Here is a 21,390-nt window from a genome sequence, read left to right as displayed (position 1 = left end):
AAAACACGGGAACAAAGACGCGAACAAACCGGGAACTGTTCTGTCTCTTACCTTGTTACTCCTCCTGCCGCTCGGTCCTCCTCCTGCCGCCTGATCCTCCTCCCGCGCTCGTTCCTCCTCCTGCCACTCGGTCCTACTCTTGCCGCTCGGTCCTCCTCCTGCCGCCCGGTCCTCCTCCCGCACTCGGTTCTCTTACTGCCACTCGGTCCTCCTCCTGCCATTCGGTCCTCCTCCTGCAGCTCGGTCCTCTTCCTGCTAGCCCTTGGCTCCGTTGCCTTTTCCAACGGAACGGCCGCAGATCTTTTCCCGGTTCCTATGGACAGCACCTCACAATCCCGGGTCCGCAAATCACGGTCACTTTCACCGGCAAACACAACAGGACGCGACAAGTCACAACGCGATTGACTTCGTGGCAAATAAACACGCGGCTGAACTGGCAAGCGAAAAACAAACTTGACAGTTCGAACGAAACTGTCCCTGATTGATCAAGATCACTCGTCATAAACATGGATAAAAATTCATAAACCCATGAATGTTATGCACGAATTCATGCATTTTATTCATGAAAACATGTAAACTTTCATGAAATCATGAAAAACATGATTCATAAATTTGCGAATAAAATTTTACGACGTAAAATTTACGCATGCATAAATAATCGTAAAATCATGAATATTTTTCATAAATCCATGAAGTTTAGTCATGACTTCATGAAAATCAGTCATGAAATCATGAATAGTGATGTGCATGATTTCATGAAGGAAAATTCATGAATATTCGTAAAAATATTTTTGCCATGAATAAAATTCATAAATTCGTGCATTTTTATGCATGATTTCATGAATAAAATTCATAAAATCATGAAAGGTATCACGAAATCATGCACAAAATTATTCAAGAATTCATGAATCGAAATTCACGATTTCTCGCACACTTTTTTTTCCGTGTACGTCTGCGGCTGGCTCTGGTTATTTCGATGACAACCAGTTTGCCAGTTCGATTTGGAGCGTCGTTCCGTCGGGTCGCTTGATTTTTCGCGTTCGTCGTCGGAATATTTTGGTGTTTTTCGGATGTGCGTGTGCGCGTGCGTCTGCGGCTGGCTCTGGTTGCTTCGATGACAACCAGTTCGCCAGTTCGATTTGGAGCGTCGTTCCGTCGGGTCGCTTGATTTTTCGCGTTCGTCGTCGGAATATTTTGGTGTTTTTCGGGCGCGTGCGTCTGCGGCTGGCTCTGGTTGCTTTGATGACAACCAGTTCGCCAGTTCGATTTGGAGCGTCGTTCCATCGGGTCGTTTGATTTTTTAGCGTTCGTCGTCGGAATATTTTGGTGTTTTTCGGGTGAGTGTGTGCGTGTGCGTCTGCGGCTGGATCTGGTTGCTTCGATGACAACCAGTTTGACAGTTCGATTTGGAGCGTCGTTCCGTCGGGTCACTTGATTTTTCGCGTTCGTCGTCGGAATATTTTGGTGTTTTTCGGGTGAGTGTGTGCGTGTGCGTCTGCGGCTGGATCTGGTTGCTTCGATGACAACCAGTTTGCCAGTTCGATTTGGAGCGTCGTTCCGTCGGGTCGCTAGATTTTTCGCGTTCGTCGTCGGAATATTTTGGTGTTTTTCGGGTGTGCGTGTGCGCGTGCGTCTGCGGCTGGCTCTGGTTGCTTCGATGACAACCAGTTCGCCAGTTCGATTTGGAGCGTCGTTCCGTCGGGTCGCTTGATTTTTCGCGTTCGTCGTCGGAATATTTTGGTGTTTTTCGGGATCGTATGGATTCCAGAGACAAGCAGACACTGAATTGGTGAGCTCGTTCCTTTAAGGAACATTCTACTCGAATGATTTTTGAAATATTTTTTAGTCAATCTTATCTACGTTTCGTTCAGCCTATTAAATTTAATTTTCTACCCGGGTAGATGTTGTTGTTGAAATGTCGCGATCGTTTTTCTAGTTTGTCGAGATACACATTACAGCCGGGTTTCTTTATTTTATGTAATTGTTTAATAAGAAGATTCGTTTTAAATTACGCGCTAGATATACATCACCTTACAACTCGACTAGTCGTGTCCCGTGATAAGACTTCCGCTTAGTAATTTTGCTCGTGAAGCATGGCAATGAATGTTAATTCAACGTGATTATTTAATTCCTGTCCATAACATCGTAACTTCTCAGTCATTTATTTATTTTTTATTTTTTTTGGAGGGTGATCCAGCCGCACATCGTTGATGTTGAAACCTCTAAACTGGGCCCTCGTCCTGTCACGTCCGTCAGTAGTCTTGTCGTACATTACAACTAGAATCAGATCTGCCAATGAATTAGTACACTTCGACCAAATAAACACTGACGCTGTATGGATCTGACTCTAGAATAAATGCACAGTTGTGTGTTATTCATAAGTCCAACTAATTCAATTATTCATTTATGTCCAAATATTCATTTGCTAACTACTTTGGATTGAAAATCTAAATTTTAATCTAAAATCCTCTAAACTTAATGTTCAAAACTAAACGTTCCTTTAACTGTTGTAGTACTACTTCTATAAAAAAAAACAATAAAAATGTGTGAACTGATATACAAATAGGATAGAAATCGCGATTTGAAAAAGAAATGACCATTTACGTCAAAAGATCCGTAGTTCCTCGATTCGCAACAATGGTCAATACAACCATAATCCGAAAACCGTTAGTTCAACAGATCAACGAATTTTGTCCGATATCATTACATTATTGATTGATCGAGATTCTATGGACAATTTGACATAAAAGAATGCCTAGTATTCTACATCAATCAAAGTTTATTGACAGCATTACTCTAACTTAACAATTGCAACTAAATTTATCATCAAATAGATTTGGAAAGCATACAGATTTATTTTAAATGCTAATGCTAAGCAACAAATCAATTGTACTATCAAAAAGTCCCACCTAAATCCCACATTGTGATAGTGAAAAAGTCACAAAAGCAGCGGTGTCTTGTGCAATTGTGATATTTTCACTATCGGAGAACTACCTAGTTCACGAAGACAGCTTATCGGTCAACGCTTAAGCCCTGGGGCTGCGGCAAAGCGAGTTCTCGTAGCATGAAGTGGTGTCCATAGTGCTTATTAAAAAGAATGTATACCCAAATTTTAACTAATGCACTAGGATCAAATCATGCCCCTTGACTTTACAAGGCCCAGGGAACATCGTAACTTCTCAGTCATTTATTGGTTATTTTATAATAATTCAAAAATTTAAATCGTTTCTACTCCATGGTCGGTTTAGTCTATGTAAATGTTATGCTGAGTATAGTATTTCAACATTTAATTACATACAATTTTGATTCTTCTTTCCACAGCCGGCTGTCTAAAATTCCGATTGTTTGTCTTGAGAATAATACATCACCCTATAAACAAAACTTATTGATTTTTGGGTCACATCATCATCTTCTATGATGAATCCTGACCATTACCCTTACCCACTAACATAATCCCAAGTAGAAGTAGTTTTTCCGGCACACGTGGGGGTGTTGATATCGTATAGAACCCACCCTTGGTAGCAACCTGTGCTAACTAACATTCCCGCCCCAATCCCCCGAGATCTACAAACTGACATGGCGGGCGCCGTTGGTGGCCAATGACTGTTACTTATTCGCACCTGCTCTAGTTTTGATGATCTTGTTGTTTTATCTTTTCAGCGCATTCATGCATGCTGTTGATAAGAGAAACATCATAGATCGTTGAATCCGTTGAGTGGTAGTGCTGATAGGATATTACGGTCCTGTTCAGCAACGGAGAAGGACAACCATGGGTGGTCTCTCATGCTCATGCTTAGCTTCCATCCACCCCGGGATTCTAACCGACGACCTTTGGATTGTTAGTCCAACTGCCTACAAGCGACTCCACCGAGACAGGACCCAGGGAGACGACTCCTACACCTGGACTGTGCTAACGACCTAGGTTAGTCCGGGGCCAACATTTACTTCCCTTCCGACGGAAGGCGTGATCAGACAAATCTCGCCTCGAAAAATGCCACCGGGACCATCTGGGATCAAACCCAGGCCGACTGGGTGAGAGGCAATCACGCTTACCCCTACACCCAGTCCCGGATTTTCTGTACAGAATTATGCTTAAAATAAACATTTTTGTTTATTTTCAGCAGATTTTAGAGTGCCGTTAAATCCATGGTTTCAAAAACTAACATGCCGCCCAATTTCGATTTTTTCACTAGCCGAAATCACTAGCCCTAATTATTTGCGATAAAATCTTATTTCAATAAATAACCAGGTAGCAGTTACACTGACCCACACAAAATGACAAAAATGACTGCGCAGGATCAACTCGAGGGGAAGCATAAAGTTTAAGGTCCCCAGAATCACGTGCTCTTAGAATTTTTAAAAATATTTAGACATAGCCGAATGGTTTTTCTCCAAAGTTTGTATAGAGAATTAGGGCGATTCGTCGCTGTTGCATACAGTCCAGAAATTGCATGTAATATGTGGGAGCGAACAGCACTAATTCTCCATAAAAATTCAAAGTACAAGCGTTTCAGGGGAACCTAAACTTTTTGCTTCCCCTTGAGTTGAGCCTGTGCAGAAATTTTGTTGGTCGTTGTTATTGATCAGCGTGCCTGGGTGCTTCTAGCAGATGCGGCGAATGAAGCTGATGTAAGTAATCTCAAAAACTCAAAACTTTAAAATTCGATCTCGTCGAACTTCCCACTGTACTCTGCAGAAACGTCGCTGCTCGAGGCACTGAACGTTCAACCGCGCTTTCCTCGCCGTCAGCACGTTCGACAGCCTAGCTCGGATCTTGCACGCTACCAGGAAGTGATCATGATGGTTCCTCCGTACGATCGGACGTCCATCACGTCCGAGAAGTGTCGACCATCCACTCTAGTTGTTGTTTATTGATATTGGGTCAGGCCCGTTAACATAATTGTAATACATTCTAGTCATTTAAAATTGACGAAACTTTTTTGCGTACGTTTAATGTGTGTGGTCCACTAATGGATAACGTACCCTAGAATTCACTTCATGGTTTTCCTACCTATTAAATCCAGTACAATCTATTTCGATTACTGGCTGTGTTGATGACGTGCTATTGATGGATGCAAATAAGTGCCTCGGTGCATCAGAAAGCTTATCCACGTTTAATTTAACATCTGCAAATTTAAACCAGAAGTCCAAATGGACAAATGATTTGGGCGGGATAAACTTTACGTTGCTATTTTTATTTTCCATGTTTAGCTGAACTTTTAAACTAACGCAGGAAACCTTTTTTTCTCCGATGGATTGTAAACAATAACAAAACTAAGCAAAATCGTTCCGCACGGTTACAGAAAATCCCAATTTTGGGAGTTCAGATATCACACTTTTACCAGTTCACTTAAGCAAACTCGAAAAAGTGTAAAATCGCGAACCCACCAAATGATGTAAATCTTCAAAATTCGAGAAAGAGTACACTCAAAAATAAAGTTACCGGTTGAAAGGGTTAAAAGTATCTGTTTGACGTTTTGGATCGTGCTCGTGCGTGTTTTTTAAGTTTTTCCAAGTTATTTTTAAACTTTTAGAGTTGTTCAAACCAAAAACCACCAACACACGTGGACCCCGCAGCACGACTTCAACGCGATGGACTGCACAGACATCGTGATCGGAACAGCCCGCGAAGAAACTTACCGCGTGTGTGACTACTACACCCGTGATTGGTTCACACCGCGAGGTGTCCACCTTCTGGAGGACAAGTCGGATCTGACCGCCACCGGAGGGTTCGAGGTGGACGGCACCTAGTAGTATCTAATATTACTGTTGACTAATTGTTTCTTTAAATAAACAAATTAAATTTAACCTTTATTCAAATAAACTGCATTTTTAACACTACTTATTAAAAATCCAACAGATGGCGCCACTGGTTCAACAAAATCTGATTGACTCATAGATGTCGCTAGTGAGCGCGCCGCTCCATGACAAGTATCCTTTCAAAGGATACTGGGCCAGTACCCTTCCGCTGGGCTCTCCAGTTGCAGCATAGCTGTCACTAGTTAATGCCGTGACAGCGCATAGATGTGATCTGTCATTTTGAAGTGTTGTTATGTTTTGTTGATTTTTTCGTTGTTCGTGAATAAATATAGTCGTTCGTTTGTTAGTTCTAGTATGGAACCTTTTTTAATTTGTTTGTATCTGTCCGTAATCGTCTGGTCTTTGTGGTGTGGACCGCGTTAAGATGGGTCGCGGTCGGATCCAACACTAAACCACGACTACTTGGTAACATGGTGTCAGGTTTTAGTAGGTGTGATTAGCCAAAAAAGATACCGGTTTACTAAATAAAACAGAGCGAGTTATTGTACGTCTTGGCTCTTGCACACTCAAGCACTGAATGCGCGACCCGATGAATGACGTTTCAGGGGATGTTCACAAACTACATTTGGGGGTCTTACACAAATGACGCATAATATAACACAATCATAAAAATTAAGAGCAAAACTAGACCATTCGTTTGAACCAAAACTGGCTTTTAACGAGTGCGGCACTCAGTGACGAATTTCTGTCAGAATTGGCCAAATTTCTGTCGGAATTCACTGACCTGTTCCAATCCGTGGACCGTCTTTGCGCGAAAACTTGCAAGAAAGTTTCCAAAAAAACGGCTTAATTTCGCTAAGTCCAAAATTAAACTTTTGGGAGTTGGCTACACTCAAAACTAAAGTTACCGGTTCAAAGGGTTGAAAGTATCCTTTTCATCCTTTTAAACGGTATTCGAGGATTACCCTTTGCAAAAGGGTACACTTTATCCTTTTAAAAGAGTGAAAACCACCCTTTGACTTCACCTCACTGGCTTTACCCTGTTCGGATTCTTTAAACCCCTCGGACCGTGTGGACCGAGAATTCTAAACCGCGAACGGCAGGTCCCTCTGATCGCCATTTCGCCGCGAAGGCCGCGAGAGAAGAGGTGAGAGAGAAACTGGACCGCGATCTCCGCTGGTGAGCCTTCGAGGATTCTGCGATCCAGTTTGCGCGACAGTACGCTTCAGCGCTTCACTCCGCGAAGACCCGCACGAAAACCTTCTCTGAACGACAAATAACAAATTGTGTTTTTACATTTAAGATCAATAAAGTTAGGAGACTTAGTAATTTTTTAAATAAATATTCGTGGTTAAATAAAGTCGTTGTTCTTAAACCTAAACCGTGTGTGCGAGTGATTTTTGGCGGTAGGCCATAGAACCGCCTGAGAAATCCGGTTACCCGAAGTCGGCGACCTACCCAGTGGTCCGACGACAAGCCGCTGAAGTCGTGCCAGAACGACCGCCGGAGTACTCCATCCCGTCCCGGTTCCGGCCGTCAACCTTAAGGACCGCCTGCCGCAGGAGTGGCCGCGCGAAAGCTCCGGAGTCCGGAGCATCCCACATCCCAACAACCAACCAGGTACCTTCAACCAAAACCGGTTCCAACATTTGGTCCTTCGAACCGGATCGGTTGAAGGTACCCGCCTGGAGTCGGTTTCCGCGTCCGGAACACGCCGGACCAAGCCGATCGGACCGCCATTGTCGCGAGGACGCACAATAGGCCACCGCGGACAATTGGATATTGTCGGAGGAGCCCTACAAATCCCGAGTTCTTTGTCGAGGAGGTACAAAGGACGTTCCGCCATCGAGGTTCCCTGAGGTTGGCGCCATTTCCCGAGCGTCATCTCACCCGTCCCGGCCAAGGATTGGCCTGATTCCAACGGTTTGGCACTCATCCCAGACTGTGCCACTAATTGACGGCGATTACCACGATCGCCACTTGTACGAGGTTCCCGAGTTTGGTGCCATTTTCCGAGCGCCGTCCCGACCGCGCCGGCCAGTGTACGAGAGTTCCTGATTTAAACTTTACAAGGCCCGTTTTAATCGGGAGCAGGTTAGTACCGCCCCAATTCCCTAAAATCGGTTTAGTCGGTGTTACGCTTTGGCACTTTTCCCTCCCGCGAGTCAAATCGCATCCAGGTGTGCCAGCCTCCCGACGCTGCAACGTTCCCGAACGGTCATCGGAATTGACCGTACCCGTGCTTGGACTGTCCTGGTCCACCCCAGCGAACCGATTCGCACATCGGTACCCCGTTGCACGCGCCCGACAACCGATCGTTCGAGCCGATTTGGATTCGGCACTGGATTTGAACGAGACCACGCCCAGCGAAGCTCGAAAGGACTTGAGCTACCCGTCGACCGGAAGTCGGCATTGGTCCACCACACCCCGTGTGGTCCCGCCTATCAAGAGAGAGTGATCGTCGCCTGGAATCGATCACTGCGTGCCGCCGATTGGATATTCGGCGCCAACCACCCACAATCCCACCCACTGAAGTCGACAGCGGACTGTCGGCGAGGGCAGCGATCGTTCGTGAACCGTCCCATTCCCCAAAGCCCTGAGGTTCGTGCACAAGGAGGTCGCTCCATTTCCCACCTTGAGGTGAAGGCCCGTACCAGGAAAACGGTGCATAATTAATTCAAGGCACGAATTAATTGGCAATCGGTTAGTACCATTCCAATATTTCCCCGCGCATCCCAAGGGTGCTCCTTTCGTGCTTGTTTATTCTAGCTGCGCATTCTTCCATCTGCCACGATGTCTCGACGCTCAACCGTGACCCGCCTGCGCAACCTGATGACGTCGTTCAACGGGATCTACGCTTTCATGGAGAGCTACGACGCAAGCAAGCAGGCCGGCGAGCTGGTTATGCGGCTGGAGAAGCTCGAACCGCTATGGGACAAAATCGACGATGCCATCACGGAGGCGGAGCTAGCGGACAGTGAGGAGGGGACCGGCGAGGAGGAGAGAGGTGAGGATAAGGGTGAGGATAAAAGTGAGAGTGGTGAGAAAAAGGGGTCCAAACCGGAGAGGTACGCCAACATTCGGAGTGCCTTCCAAAATAAATACTTTACGGTCAAAGCATTCCTGCAGTCTAAAATTCGGGAGCTCCCCGATCAAGCCCAAGCCCTGCCCATGGTTTCGCAGTCCGCCCACACCACCCCTTCTACCCAACACGTTAAATTGCCTACTATCAGTCTGCCAAGGTTCTCTGGGAACTATGAGGATTGGTTGCCTTTTCGAGATCTCTTCGTGTCGCTGATTCACTCGTCGGAATTGCCAAATATTGAAAAGTTTCACTATCTGCGGAATCAACTTGACGGTCCAGCCAAAACGGAGATCGCGAATGTGAAATTTACTGCAGACCATTACACTGTGGCGTGGGAGTTACTGGAAAAGCGGTTCGGTAACACCAAGCACATGAAGAAGCTGGAAATCAAGAGTTTGTTTGACCTGCCAACTTTGCGGAAGGAGTCGGTTGCTGAGCTACGCGAACTGGTGGAAGGATTCGACAAAACCGTTCGAGTTCTGGATCAAGTTGTGGAGTACGCCAAGTACAGGGATCTTCTTCTTGTTCATCTGCTGTGCTCTCGTTTGGACGACAAAACGCTGCGCAGCTGGGAGGAGCACGTGTCCACGAAGACTGAAGAGACTTTCCAGGATCTGATCGACTTCCTGCGTCGGCATATTTGCGTTCTGGAATCTCTGCCTACCAAACACCAAGAGTCCCACCAGTCCAAACCCCGTAAAGTTTTCGCCACCAAGGTCTCCAACCAAAACACGGTCCATTCCAACCCCAACTTCGGCTGTTTGGCATGTTCTGACTCACACCCCCTCTTCAAATGTCCATCGTTTGCGAGGATGTCAGTCAGCGAGAGGGAGAAGATCGTCATAGATAAATCCTGAAGGGTATGTGTACAATCGGTTGATAGAACTCTATCGTCGCGGCGAAATCGGTACTTTTTACCTGAAGTTTGATTTTAAACTGTCTCAAAACGTTCGGTCGCGATAGAACTCCAGTGCTGTGATCGTCTGATCGTGGAGGCCTGCAGCTGCACCACCAATTGGTGTATTTTTTCTCGAAAACAATTTGCGATTGGCCACGTTTTCTTTGCGAGCCCTTCAGAATTGTGCAAAGTGAAGATCGCCTATTCTATTCAACTGCGAACGCTGTTGACAGATGAATATAAACAGACCTGTGACACGCTCTTCCAGTCTGAACAAGTTGAGTACTCTCGCTCTCAAGAATAACATCAACAAACGTAGTCGAAGGGAAATCGACGAAATGGGTGATGACGTCTCTTCGCTTGGCGATCTGTGGGCCAAAATTCAAGGGTTGTTCGAGGATACCAACTCACGCATCGATTCCTGCAAGTCGGACCTGGAAATCCGTATCACCAGCGTGGAAGCTAAGTTGTTGGAGCTAAAAACTGACTGCAGTGTCAGCGTAAAACAAGTTTCCGAACGGCTCAACGAAACCCGCAATGATCTGTATGCTGTGTCAAATCAACTGGACCGCCTGGAACGTGCCCATGACCTGATCCTCAACGGTGTCCCATTCAGCCAGAACGAAGATCTGCAGGTGCTGTTTCGAATGATTGCTGCCAAACTTGCGTACAACCCCGCAAACACGCCTATTGTGAGCCTCAAACGACTGTCCAAACAAGCCATAACCGTTGGAACTTCCCCGCCGATCTTGTGCCAGTTTGCTATCAGGAACGAGAGGATCGAGCTGTATGGCCGCTACCTACGAAGTCGGAACCTGACACTGCGAGACGTAGGCTTTGAAAGTAACAACAGGATCTTCTTAAATGAAAACTTGACACCCCAGGCCCGTGAAGTACGCTCTGAAGCCCTCAAGTTGAAGAAGCAAGGACATCTTCATCAGGTCTACTCCCGTGATGGCATCGTTTGCGTCCGTTCTGCTGCTGGTGCCGATCCTGTTGGCGTATTTTCGACGGGGCAATTGTTGGCGAGCTGCAAGAAACCCCTTTCCTAAAAGTTTTTCTCCTTCCTTCCCAGTTTTTCCCTTGATTCCCATCCACAGCTATCCATGATTCCTTCCCCTCCTGAAAGTCAAAAACCCTAAAGTTAACAATCTTCCTTTTCCTTCAAGTTATTCTTTCTCGTAAGCCCCCATCCTTTGACTCCGTTCCCTGAGTTATCCTGTGATTCCCTTTTCCGTCCTGAAAGTTATTGCTGTTGTTGGGTGCCGTTGGAGTTGCTGCTGCTGATCTGGGTGCTGTTATGGGTGCTGCGCTGTTGCTGCTGCCCCTTGGAGACGAGCCTGGTTTCACCTGAACCGCGTTGGTGCCGCTGCTGATGAAGTCTGAAGGTGATGGTGTACTGATAATATTTTTTGTATTTTTAAACATTTCTTTGACCGTTAACATCGATTTGCTGATTTACTTTTGTACTGGGTGAACTGCGACGATTGTAGGAGTTTGATTTGGAATCTTATAGAATGTTAAGTAGATTTAAGTGTTGCCTCTCATCCCTAGATATTAGTTTAAATGAATTGGGTCCTATAGTATGCTCTGTCTTGAAACTACCTCCACTTATTTTTGATTATGGATAATTCCCGAATTAGAAGTGTCTCTGCAAACATTCCCCGTATTGTTTTAAATGCTATGTTGAATCAAGATCATCTAAACATTTGTCACATTAACGTTCAAAGCATTTGTGCTAGGAATTTCTCAAAATTTTATGAACTTAAATCGGTCTTATTAAACAGTAAACTCGATATTATATGTATGACTGAATCATGGCTGAGTGATAAGATTACTGATCAAATGATTGCAATTGAGGGTTATAAAATTATAAGAAATGATCGAAACAGACATGGTGGTGGCATTTGTGTTTACTATCGTGACACTTTGTCCTGTCGTATTGTAAATAAATCCATCTACGATGCTGATTATGGCCGACAAATTACAGAATTTCTTCTACTTGATTTTCGTCATGCTAATGAAAACTTTTTGCTTGCGGTATATTATAATCCCCCTAATCTTAACTGTGCAGATATTTTAAAAAGCCATTTTGAAAATTTTAGCGTTAAATACAATTCTACGTATTTTATAGGTGATTTCAATACCAACTTATTATATAATTCATATCGTTTGCAACACCTTCGAGAAGTTGTATCTAATTTTTGTTATTCTTTCATCAACTCCGAGCCAACTTATTTCTACAGTTCAGGTTGTTCTTTACTTGATCTTTTTATCACTGATTCCCCTCACATGGTTCTTAATAATGATCAGATCTCTTTACCTGGAGTTTCTCATCATGATATGATCATTTTTTCTTTAAATTACTCTTTATCTAAAACCTCTGACAGTACCGTACAATTTCGAAATTACGAAAGAATTAATTTTGCTGAACTCCAAAATGCGTTTTATGACTTTGCCTGGGGTGACTTTTATAGTATTGACAATCCTAATGTTCTTTTAGATTTTTTTATGAGAAACTTAACATATCTTCATGATCGGTTTGTTCCATTAAAGTCAATGCGTATAAAACATGAAAATTGTTGGTTCAATTCTGATATTGAAAGAGCCATGTTGAACAGAGATCTTGCCTATCGAACTTGGAAATCCTCTAAACTTGATAGTGATAAAGTGAATTATAAAATTCTTAGAAATCGTACCAATTTTTTGATAAGAAAAGCAAAATCAACTCATGATAGAAAGAAATTCAACACAAATCTTCCAAGCAAACAACTATGGAATAACGTTAAAAAACTAGGACTCAAAGATGATAATCGATGTAGTAATAGTATTGATATCTCTAGTGAGCAAATTAATGACTATTTCGTTTCTAATTTTACCATGGATGATTCAACGATACCCACTTTTGCAGCCTGTCCAAATGGTTTTACCTTCAAACCTTTTCTTGATTATGAAATTATTAATTCGGTTTTTTCAATAAAATCCAACGCTTTTGGCCTAGACGGTGTTCCGATCAAATTTATACAAATTATGCTTCCACTAATTTTACCGCTGATTAAACACCTCTTTCATAGCATCATTAAGACCTCTATCTATCCCCAGGGCTGGAAAACCGTTAAAGTGATACCTATTAAGAAAAAAGGTAATTCCTCTGCAATTGCTAACCTTCGACCAATTAGTATATTGAGTGCACTCTCAAAAGTTTTTGAGAAACTTATTAACACTCAAATTTCTTCATTCATCAACGATTTGAACCTACTGCATCCGTATCAATCTGGTTTTCGTAAAAATCATAGCACAGAAACAGCCTTGCTGAAAGTCCATGACGATATCGCTTTAACTTTAGATAAAAAAGGAATTGCAATTCTGTTATTAATAGACTTTGCTAAGGCGTTCGATCGGGTATCACATCGAAAACTTGTAAACAAACTTCGTTCTGATTTTCTCTTTTCTGAGTCAGCTGCAAAACTTATTGAATCTTACCTTATACATCGCAGTCAAGCTGTCTTTTGTAATGGGATATTATCAACTTTTCAAAATATTGGATCTGGTGTTCCTCAGGGTTCCATTTTAGGACCGTTACTATTTTCTCTTTTTATCAATAATTTACCCTTAGTTTTAGAACATTGCTCAATCCATTTGTTTGCTGATGATGTTCAGATTTATTTTTGTTCTGATTCCGTTTTTGATTTGTCTGTTATTAGAAATAAAATAAACAAAGATCTCTTAAATATTTACAAGTGGTCTCAACACAACCTTTTGCCAATTAATCAGTCCAAAACTAAAGCAATAATTTTTAGCAAATTGCGATCTTCTATTGTTTGTCCTGCTTTACTTTTTGGAAACGAACAGGTCGAATTTGTAAATAGAGTTAACAATTTAGGTGTTATCTTTACATCTGATTTAGATTGGGATGCCCACATAAACAGTCAATGTGGTAAAATCTTTGGAGTGCTAAAACGCCTTAACTTAGTTACTAGACATTTTGACTCTGCCACGAAAACAAGGCTTTTTAAGACCTTAATATTTCCTCATTTCATTTATGGAGATTTTGTATATACTAATGCTTCGGCCGCAGCTATCAACAAACTTCGTATCGCACTTAATGCATGCATCAGATATGTCTACAATTTGTCTCGTTACTCCAGGGTTACCCACTTGCAAAAATCACTAATTGGTTGTCCTTTTGCCCAGTTCTATCGATTCAGATCATGTTGTACAATACAGAAAATAATATTCACTAAAAAACCTAATTATTTGTTATCTAAATTAAGACCTTTTCGACAAACGCGCACATTAAACTACTTGTTACCTCATTTTAATTCTTCTTATTATAGTCAGTCAATGTTTGCAAGAGGCATTGTCTTCTGGAATTCATTACCAGTATCTACCAAATCGTGTACCACTATTGTGAGTTTTAAGCAGAGTTTATTAGAAGAACTCAATCGTTTAGACTAATTAGTTAGGGAATGAGAGCAACACAAAATTAGCAAGAAGCTTAAACAAAAACCACCTCACTCAGTTTGAAACATTGTAACATTTTAAAAGACATGAAGTCTTACGTTACTTAATTGAATAAATAAATAAATAAATAAATAAATAAATCAGAACGCGCTGTGCAGAAACTGTTTCCGGAAGGGCCACATCGCTAGGAATTGTACTTCTAGGTTTTCGTGCCAGCGATGTAAGGAACGCCACCATACGCTGGTCTGCTACAAACCGGAAGTAAAACCCAACCTATGTCCAGCCATCCCAGCAAGGCCAACCAAGGAGGAGGCAGGAACGGCGGCGACCGCTGAGTCGTCCTCTGCTGCTGTCACGGAGACACGCCCGACGAACACCAGTTCTGCAGCTACGGTCGGAAAGGTGCTTTTGGCAACCGCAGTACTTTTGCTCGTCGACGATGCTGGACAGGAGTTTCCAGCAAGGGCACTTTTGGACTCTGGGTCAGAGTGCAACATCGTCTCCACCAAACTCGCTCAACGAATGCACGTGTCCAGGAACAAGGCAAACGTGCAGATTTCCGGTGTTGGTCAAGTTCCTACGAAAACTTCGCAGAAGGTTCGTGCCACGGTCAAGTCCAGATTGTCGAAGTACTGCGAGGTCATGGAGTTTTACGTTTTGGCCAAGGTGACTGAAGATCTACCAACCTCCCCGGTGGAACCAACAAGCTGGACTGTTCCCGAAGGTGTCCAACTGGCGGACCCTGAATTCTTCAGAACCAACCCTATTGATGTTTTGCTCGGCGGAGAGTTCTTCTTTAACTTCTTCCCATCCAAACAGAGGATCTCGCTTGGAGCAGGATTACCATCCCTGGTCGAATCGGTGTTCGGCTGGATCGTGACTGGCAGGTGCGGCTGGAACCGTGGAGAAGCACCAATCGTATGCCAGCACTCAACCGTAACGGAAACCTTGGAGGAGATTATGACCAAATTCTGGGAATGCGAGGACGGAGGATTAACTTCTGATTATTCCGTGGAGGAGAGCACGTGCGAGGACCACCACGTGCGCACCGTCAAGCGAGGTGGAGACGGTCGGTATACCGTTGGAATGCCAAAGTCTGCTGATTTGCACATCAAGCTAGGAGAATCGAAAAGCGCTGCTGATCGTCGTCTTCTTTTCCTGGAGAGAAGGTTGGCTCGTGACGATGACCTGAAGAAGGAGTACCATGCGTTCATGAAGGATTACTTGGACAGGAACCACATGTGCAAGATCATCGAAGACCCGACAAGTACCGCAACCACCTACTACCTCCCACACCACCCCGTCATCCGAAGTTCCAGCACAACAACGCGTGTCCGCGTCGTGTTTGATGCGTTAAACAAAACCTCCACTGGGACATCCCTAAACGACGTTCTGCTGAACGGCCCAGTCATCCAGGACGACCTGCGCACCATCATCTCCCGAAGCCGCCTGTTTCCAATCCTTCTCGTCGCAGACGTGGAGAAAATGTTTCGGCAGATTCGGATGGACGCCGAGGACCTACCGCTGCAGAGAATTCGCTGGCGCTTCTCGGAGGACGATCCCATCGACACGTACGAGCTGTTAACCGTGACGTACGGCACCAAACCGGCGCCGTTCCTGGCCACCCGAACCCTGAAGCAGCTGTCCGTCGATGATGCAACCAAGTACCCACTGGCTGCCGAGAGGATTGCGAGAGATGTTTACATGGACGATGTAATCACTGGTGCATACCACCCTGCCGAAGCGAAACAAATTCGTGAGCAACTCGACACGATGACGCTGGGAGCAGGTTTTCCGCTTCGCAAGTGGGTCTCCAACTGTGAGGAAGCGCTCGAGGGTGTGAGTGAGGACAACTTGGCGCTACCGAAAGAGAAGGGGATCGATTTCGACGAAGAGAGGACCGTGAAGACTCTTGGGTTGGTCTGGGAGCCGAAAACTGACACGTTCCGGTTCAAGATTGAGTCGGCGCTGATTCCACCGAACGAGCTGACCAAGGCCAAAATCCTCTCTATCATTGCCAAAATTTTCGATCCTTTGGGGCTTGTTGGACCGGTGGTGGCTAAGGCAAAGATCTTTATGCAGGGAATCTGGGAGTTGAAGAACGCGAAGGGCAAACCCTGGGACTGGAACGATCCTCTGCCGAAGTCGATGCTGGACGAGTGGATGCAGTTCTACGAGCAGCTGCACTACCTGAACAACCTGCGGATTCCAAGATTCGCGATGATTCCCAATCCAGTCCACATTCAACTCCACTTTTGTAGCGATGCTTCCGAGAAGGCACTGGGGGCGAATCTGTACATCCGTTCTGAGGACAAGGAGGGGAGAGTCAAGGTGTCTTTCTTCACGTCCAAATCCCGGGTCGCTCCTCTCAAGCGACAACCCATTCCCCGGCTCGAGCTGAACGGATTTTGGCTAGCCGCAGACATGTACCGGAAGTTCAAGGAGTGCACAACCTTCCGTTTCGAAACCTTCTTCTGGACGGATTCCAGAACGGTCCTTCAGTGGCTTGCGAAACCCCCAAGAACGTGGAATCCCTACGTGGCCAACCGTGTCTCCTTTATCCAGCATATTACCCAAGGTTGTCACTTATTTCACGTACCCGGAGTCATGAACCCAGCTGACCAGCTGTCCAGAGGACTGGACCCCAAGGAGTTCATTGACGGAGATTGGGACCCGTTGTGGATGTACGAGACGAGTTCCTGGCCTGCCCAAGCAACACCCGAAGAGGAGACCGAAGATTGCGCCAAGGAGAGGAGAAAGCACGTCGAGTCAGCTGCTGCAGTTTCTGCCAAGTCGTTCAACGAATCGTACTTTGGGAAGTTCAACGAATACTGGAAGCTGATCCGCACGACCGCCTGCTGGAGACGGTACCTGCGCAATCGTCGTCTACCGGAAGCCGAGCGTACCCTGTCAGTCCCGCTAACCACCAAGGAACTACGAGAAGCGGAATGGTGTCTCGCACGGCTGGTCCAGCAAGAAGCTTTCGGCAGAGAACTCCAGGACCTGGCCAAGGGCAAACCAGTTCACAACACGTCGAAGCTACGGTGGTTCAACCCGCAACTCTCCAAGGAAGGTGTCATCCGCGTGGGAGGACGGTTGGGCAACTCCGACCGAAACGAGAACTTCAAGCACCCGATTATCATCCCAGGAAACCACCACTTCTCCAAACTTCTGGCCGACTGTCTACATCTACGACTGTTTCACGCCGGAACCCAGCTGATGCTAGCGACGATGCGACAGAAGTTTTGGCCGCTGAGAGGACGAGACCTGTGTCGGCAGACCACACACCAGTGCAAGGACTGTTTCAAGGCGAAACCTCAACTTCTACAGCAATTTATGGGACAACTACCAACTCCAAGAACAATCGCCGCTCGACCATTCACCAATACAGGCGTAGACTACTTTGGGCCAGTCTACATTAGGCAAGGGTATAGAAGGGGGCCGGTTAAGGCTTACGTAGCTGTGTTCGTTTGCTTTGGAACTAAAGCTGTCCATTTGGAGCTGGTTTCGGACCTGTCCACCGCCAAGTTCCTCCAAGCACTGCGTCGGTTTGTGGCTCGTCGGGGAAAGCCAGCCGACATGTATTCCGACAACCCTTTCAAAAGGGTAACTCCCTTTGCAGCGAGTACCACTAGCGCCGCCCTGGTTTTTATACAGGCAGCTAATTAAATCTGTTGTGAGTTTTTGGATTGTGCTGATCGTGCTCGTGCGTGTGGCGTGTTTTTTTAATGTTTTTTTAGTTTACCGGAGTTGTTCCAGATTTTAGCCAATTTCGTACACCTACCACCATTCCGTCGTAGAAGACTGTGACATCCGCACAAAGGGGGGCATCGAAAATCTCTTGCAATAAAGTTTGTTTTGGTCGGTTTTGTTTTTGTCAGGTTGTTTACAGGCGTTCTTATTGCAGAAATATTTCGGTTTCCCGGATGGCTGAATGTGCAACATCCGGCCGGATAGCAGGTGCGTCATCTAACCATTATGATTGACCACATGTCCCAGCGCGAAGGTGCGGTTGGACGCGGCCCGTTGCCGGGTGTTCGAGATCCAGCAGCTGGTGCAAAATTATCGGAAATCTCAGCGGAAAAGGGCCGTGTCGCTAACCATGTCGTTAACATGATAATCTGAAGATTCTGGCCACTCCGGTGACCATGCGCTGCACGATCGAGTGGTCAACTAGCTTTCCGGGGCCGCTGCTCGCTAGGAACTCCGATCGAACAGCTGATCTTATCCGATGGTAAGAGATTTTCTTTTGTATTAGATTTCTGGAAGTTCCAGAATAACTGTTTGGGTGTTTGTTTTTTGTAGATCAATTGCGTTGCTCAGATCTAATGATTGAGTCCATCGACTTCAACGCAAATCCGGGAGCTGAGGGCGCTAAAATCACCGCCTTGGAGAGACACTTACGGCAAGTTTGACGTGTCCAGAACATCACGGGGTAGTTATGGTGCACGCCGACGGCCGATGGCCGGAATTAATGTTTACATTGATGCGTGTTCCGGCGTAGGCAATTGCAGCAACGCCCTCATCAACGTGATTGTGCATCTCAGCGCGAACAAGCTGTATATAGGCACGACGAATGTCATCATTTATCGAGGCGTGCCAGTACCTCTGCATCACCCAGCTAACTTTTCCATCTCAAACCAAGAGCTAAAATCAAAGTATGACTAGAATTAAATTTTGTTGTTTGACAAATTTCTAACGAATTTCTTCCAACAGCAAAACATTCCGGTTCCGGTTGACGAAGCGGTGGTTGAAGCGAAAAAAACAAGCAGGCTCCGACCACGGTCGACAAGGAGAACACCCAGCTGATGAATGAACTCGTGTGTGTGTGTATAGTAGGGTGCCCAGAATATGGGACTTTTTTTCAAAACCTCGCTCCACAAGCTGAATATTGTTCCTTGACCTATTTTAGGATTCTGGACCAATTATGAGCAAAACCGGCAATATTTACCCATTGATACTCGGAGGTGAAGTTTGTATGGGAAAAATCGAAAAAATGTATGGAAACCCCAAGTTTCTTACGGTTTGGTCTACACGGTGCGCTACTTCCATCCAAATATTCTCAAAAGTGAGATTCTTATTGGAAATTTAATGCTCTACAACTTTGTAGAACATACGAAAGCTGTAAAACTCGATCCTTAAAAGTTATTAGCGATTTAAAAAAGTTATTTTTGCATGAAAAACATTTTTTCCACCAACTTCAGGCACGGGTATCAATGGGTTAATCTCATCCAATTTCGCTCAAAATTTACACAGATGCTTAAAATAACCCAAAGACCGTTTTCCGCTTGTGGAGCAGAGGGTCATTTTTTCTGGGCACCCTAGTGTATAGCCAACTTCCAAAAGTGTAATTTTGGACTTAGCGAAATTAAGCAGTTTTTTGGAAACTTTCTTGCAAGTTTTAGCGCAAAGACGGTCCACGGATTGGAACAGGTCAGTGAATTCCGACAGAAATTTGGTGTTATATTATGCGTCATTTGTGTAAGACCCCCAAATGTAGTTTGTGAACATCCCCTGAAACGTCATTCATCGGGTCGCGCATTCAGTGCTTGAGTGTGCAAGAGCCAAGACGTACAATAACTCGCTCTGTTTTATTTAGTAAACCGGTCTCTTTTTTGGCTATATAATCACACATACTAAAACATGGTGTCAGAAGTAGTCGTGGTTTAGTGTTGGATCCGACCGCGACCCATCTTAACGCGGTCCACACCACAAAGACCAGACGATTACGGACAGATACAAACAAATTAAAAAAAGGTTCCTTACTAGAACTAACAAACGAACGACTATATTTATTCACGAACAACGAAAGAATCAACAAAACATAACAACACTTCAAAATGACAGATCACATCTATGCGCATTAACTAGTGACAGCTATGCTGCAACTGGAGAGCCCAGCGGCGCGCAGAGTGCACGAATAGACTCGGCTTTCTGGTGTACACTCTCGCAGTGTTGCCGTCCACAACATCTCCCCTCTAAATTCCGAAGGTCAACTTCCGGACTCGACTCGGGTTCTCTGGACAAGGAAGAACAGCGAGGAGATCTGACCCGCTCGGGAAACGGTGAACCCAATCTACGAAGCAATGGTTCACGCTTCGACGGACTGGCGCCACAAAGTCTTGGGCGCAGACGAGGTTGATGAGAGCGAAACAGCTTCTTTATTCTCGCTCTCCGAATGGCTCTTTTGTGGTGTAGGACGAATGTCGGCACATCCCGGCTTATAAACACCGCGGGATCTTGGCCGTAGATGATTTCATCTCTGCTGGCGAACTTCAACTTCTCAACAAGGAACATTCCGACGGTTTGTCGACGACTTCTGCTTGCTGCGTGACCGCAAAACTTAACTTGAAGCGACGAGCTACTCCCAGTCCACGGTTCATCGCCCGAGCAGAGGTAAATAACACGGGAATACCATATTTTGGTATTACCACAGAGAACAGATGTACATCTTGGCTCTAACTTGTGTGTAAACCGTAAAAAACTAAAAAAAATGCGTTGCATACAATCTTGCATCAATCAAATTAGAGTGTGCAGGATACGCTTGGCGGCGCCACCGTCGCGGCTGAGAATACTTGACTTAACAATGAAAAAGGCTCAATAATTTCGAAAGAAAATAAATGATAACCTCGTTTAAATATAAAATTCTCTTCTGTATAATTCCAGTTGACTAAAAATAATGCAAAAATGCATTAACATTAACGAAAACATAACAGAAAATTCATTCAAAAATGATTTTTCAAGCGACAACTTAAAATAGTCCCTTTACACATGTTATGTCCGATTTCGTTTTTTTTACCTTCTTTGGCGCGTAAAATTGCAACCCTCTGATGAAGGGCAGTCAGACATTGGTCTGATGTCGTTCGTACGGAATGTTTTATGCATTGATTAGATGGTCCAACGTTCTGCTACTGTAGCCCATCATGATTTTGGAAGTGGCGATATCTAGGCGGATGCTGCACACCCTAGCTCTTTTCAACGTATTTTGGTTTGAATTTGTACACACGTTTTTCAATGCTGTTTGTTCAATGATATATATCTGTTCTCTGTGGTATTACTTGGCATAATAAGTAAGTAAAGTAAGTAAATCTTTCCCAGTTCCTGGGGGAACACCCGTGAAGAGTATCGGGGCCGGCATTTACAAAGCGGATTCAGTGGCAGTTTTTCACTCAACTAATGTTTA

The 21,390-nt window shown here is 44.8% G+C and overlaps 1 protein-coding gene across 1 annotated transcript; it reads left to right on the top strand.

Annotated features, from left to right (window-relative positions):
- The first annotated feature begins 10,081 nt into the window (after nt 1-10,081).
- LOC120426371 (uncharacterized) lies at nt 10,082-17,604 on the top strand. Its single transcript, XM_052705943.1, has 3 exons — nt 10,082-10,586; nt 14,491-17,516; nt 17,599-17,604. The coding sequence occupies exons 1-3, from the start codon at nt 10,082-10,084 to the stop codon at nt 17,602-17,604; spliced, it is 3,537 nt and encodes a 1,178-aa protein (XP_052561903.1).
- Nucleotides 17,605-21,390: the final 3,786 nt, after the last annotated feature.

The sequence above is a fragment of the Culex pipiens genome, chromosome 1 (genome assembly GCF_016801865.2).
Source record: "Culex pipiens pallens isolate TS chromosome 1, TS_CPP_V2, whole genome shotgun sequence".
Lineage (NCBI taxonomy): Eukaryota > Metazoa > Arthropoda > Insecta > Diptera > Culicidae > Culex > Culex pipiens.
The sequence above is the reverse complement of the archived record's forward strand: the minus strand, read 5'-3'. Positions and strand labels throughout refer to the sequence as shown.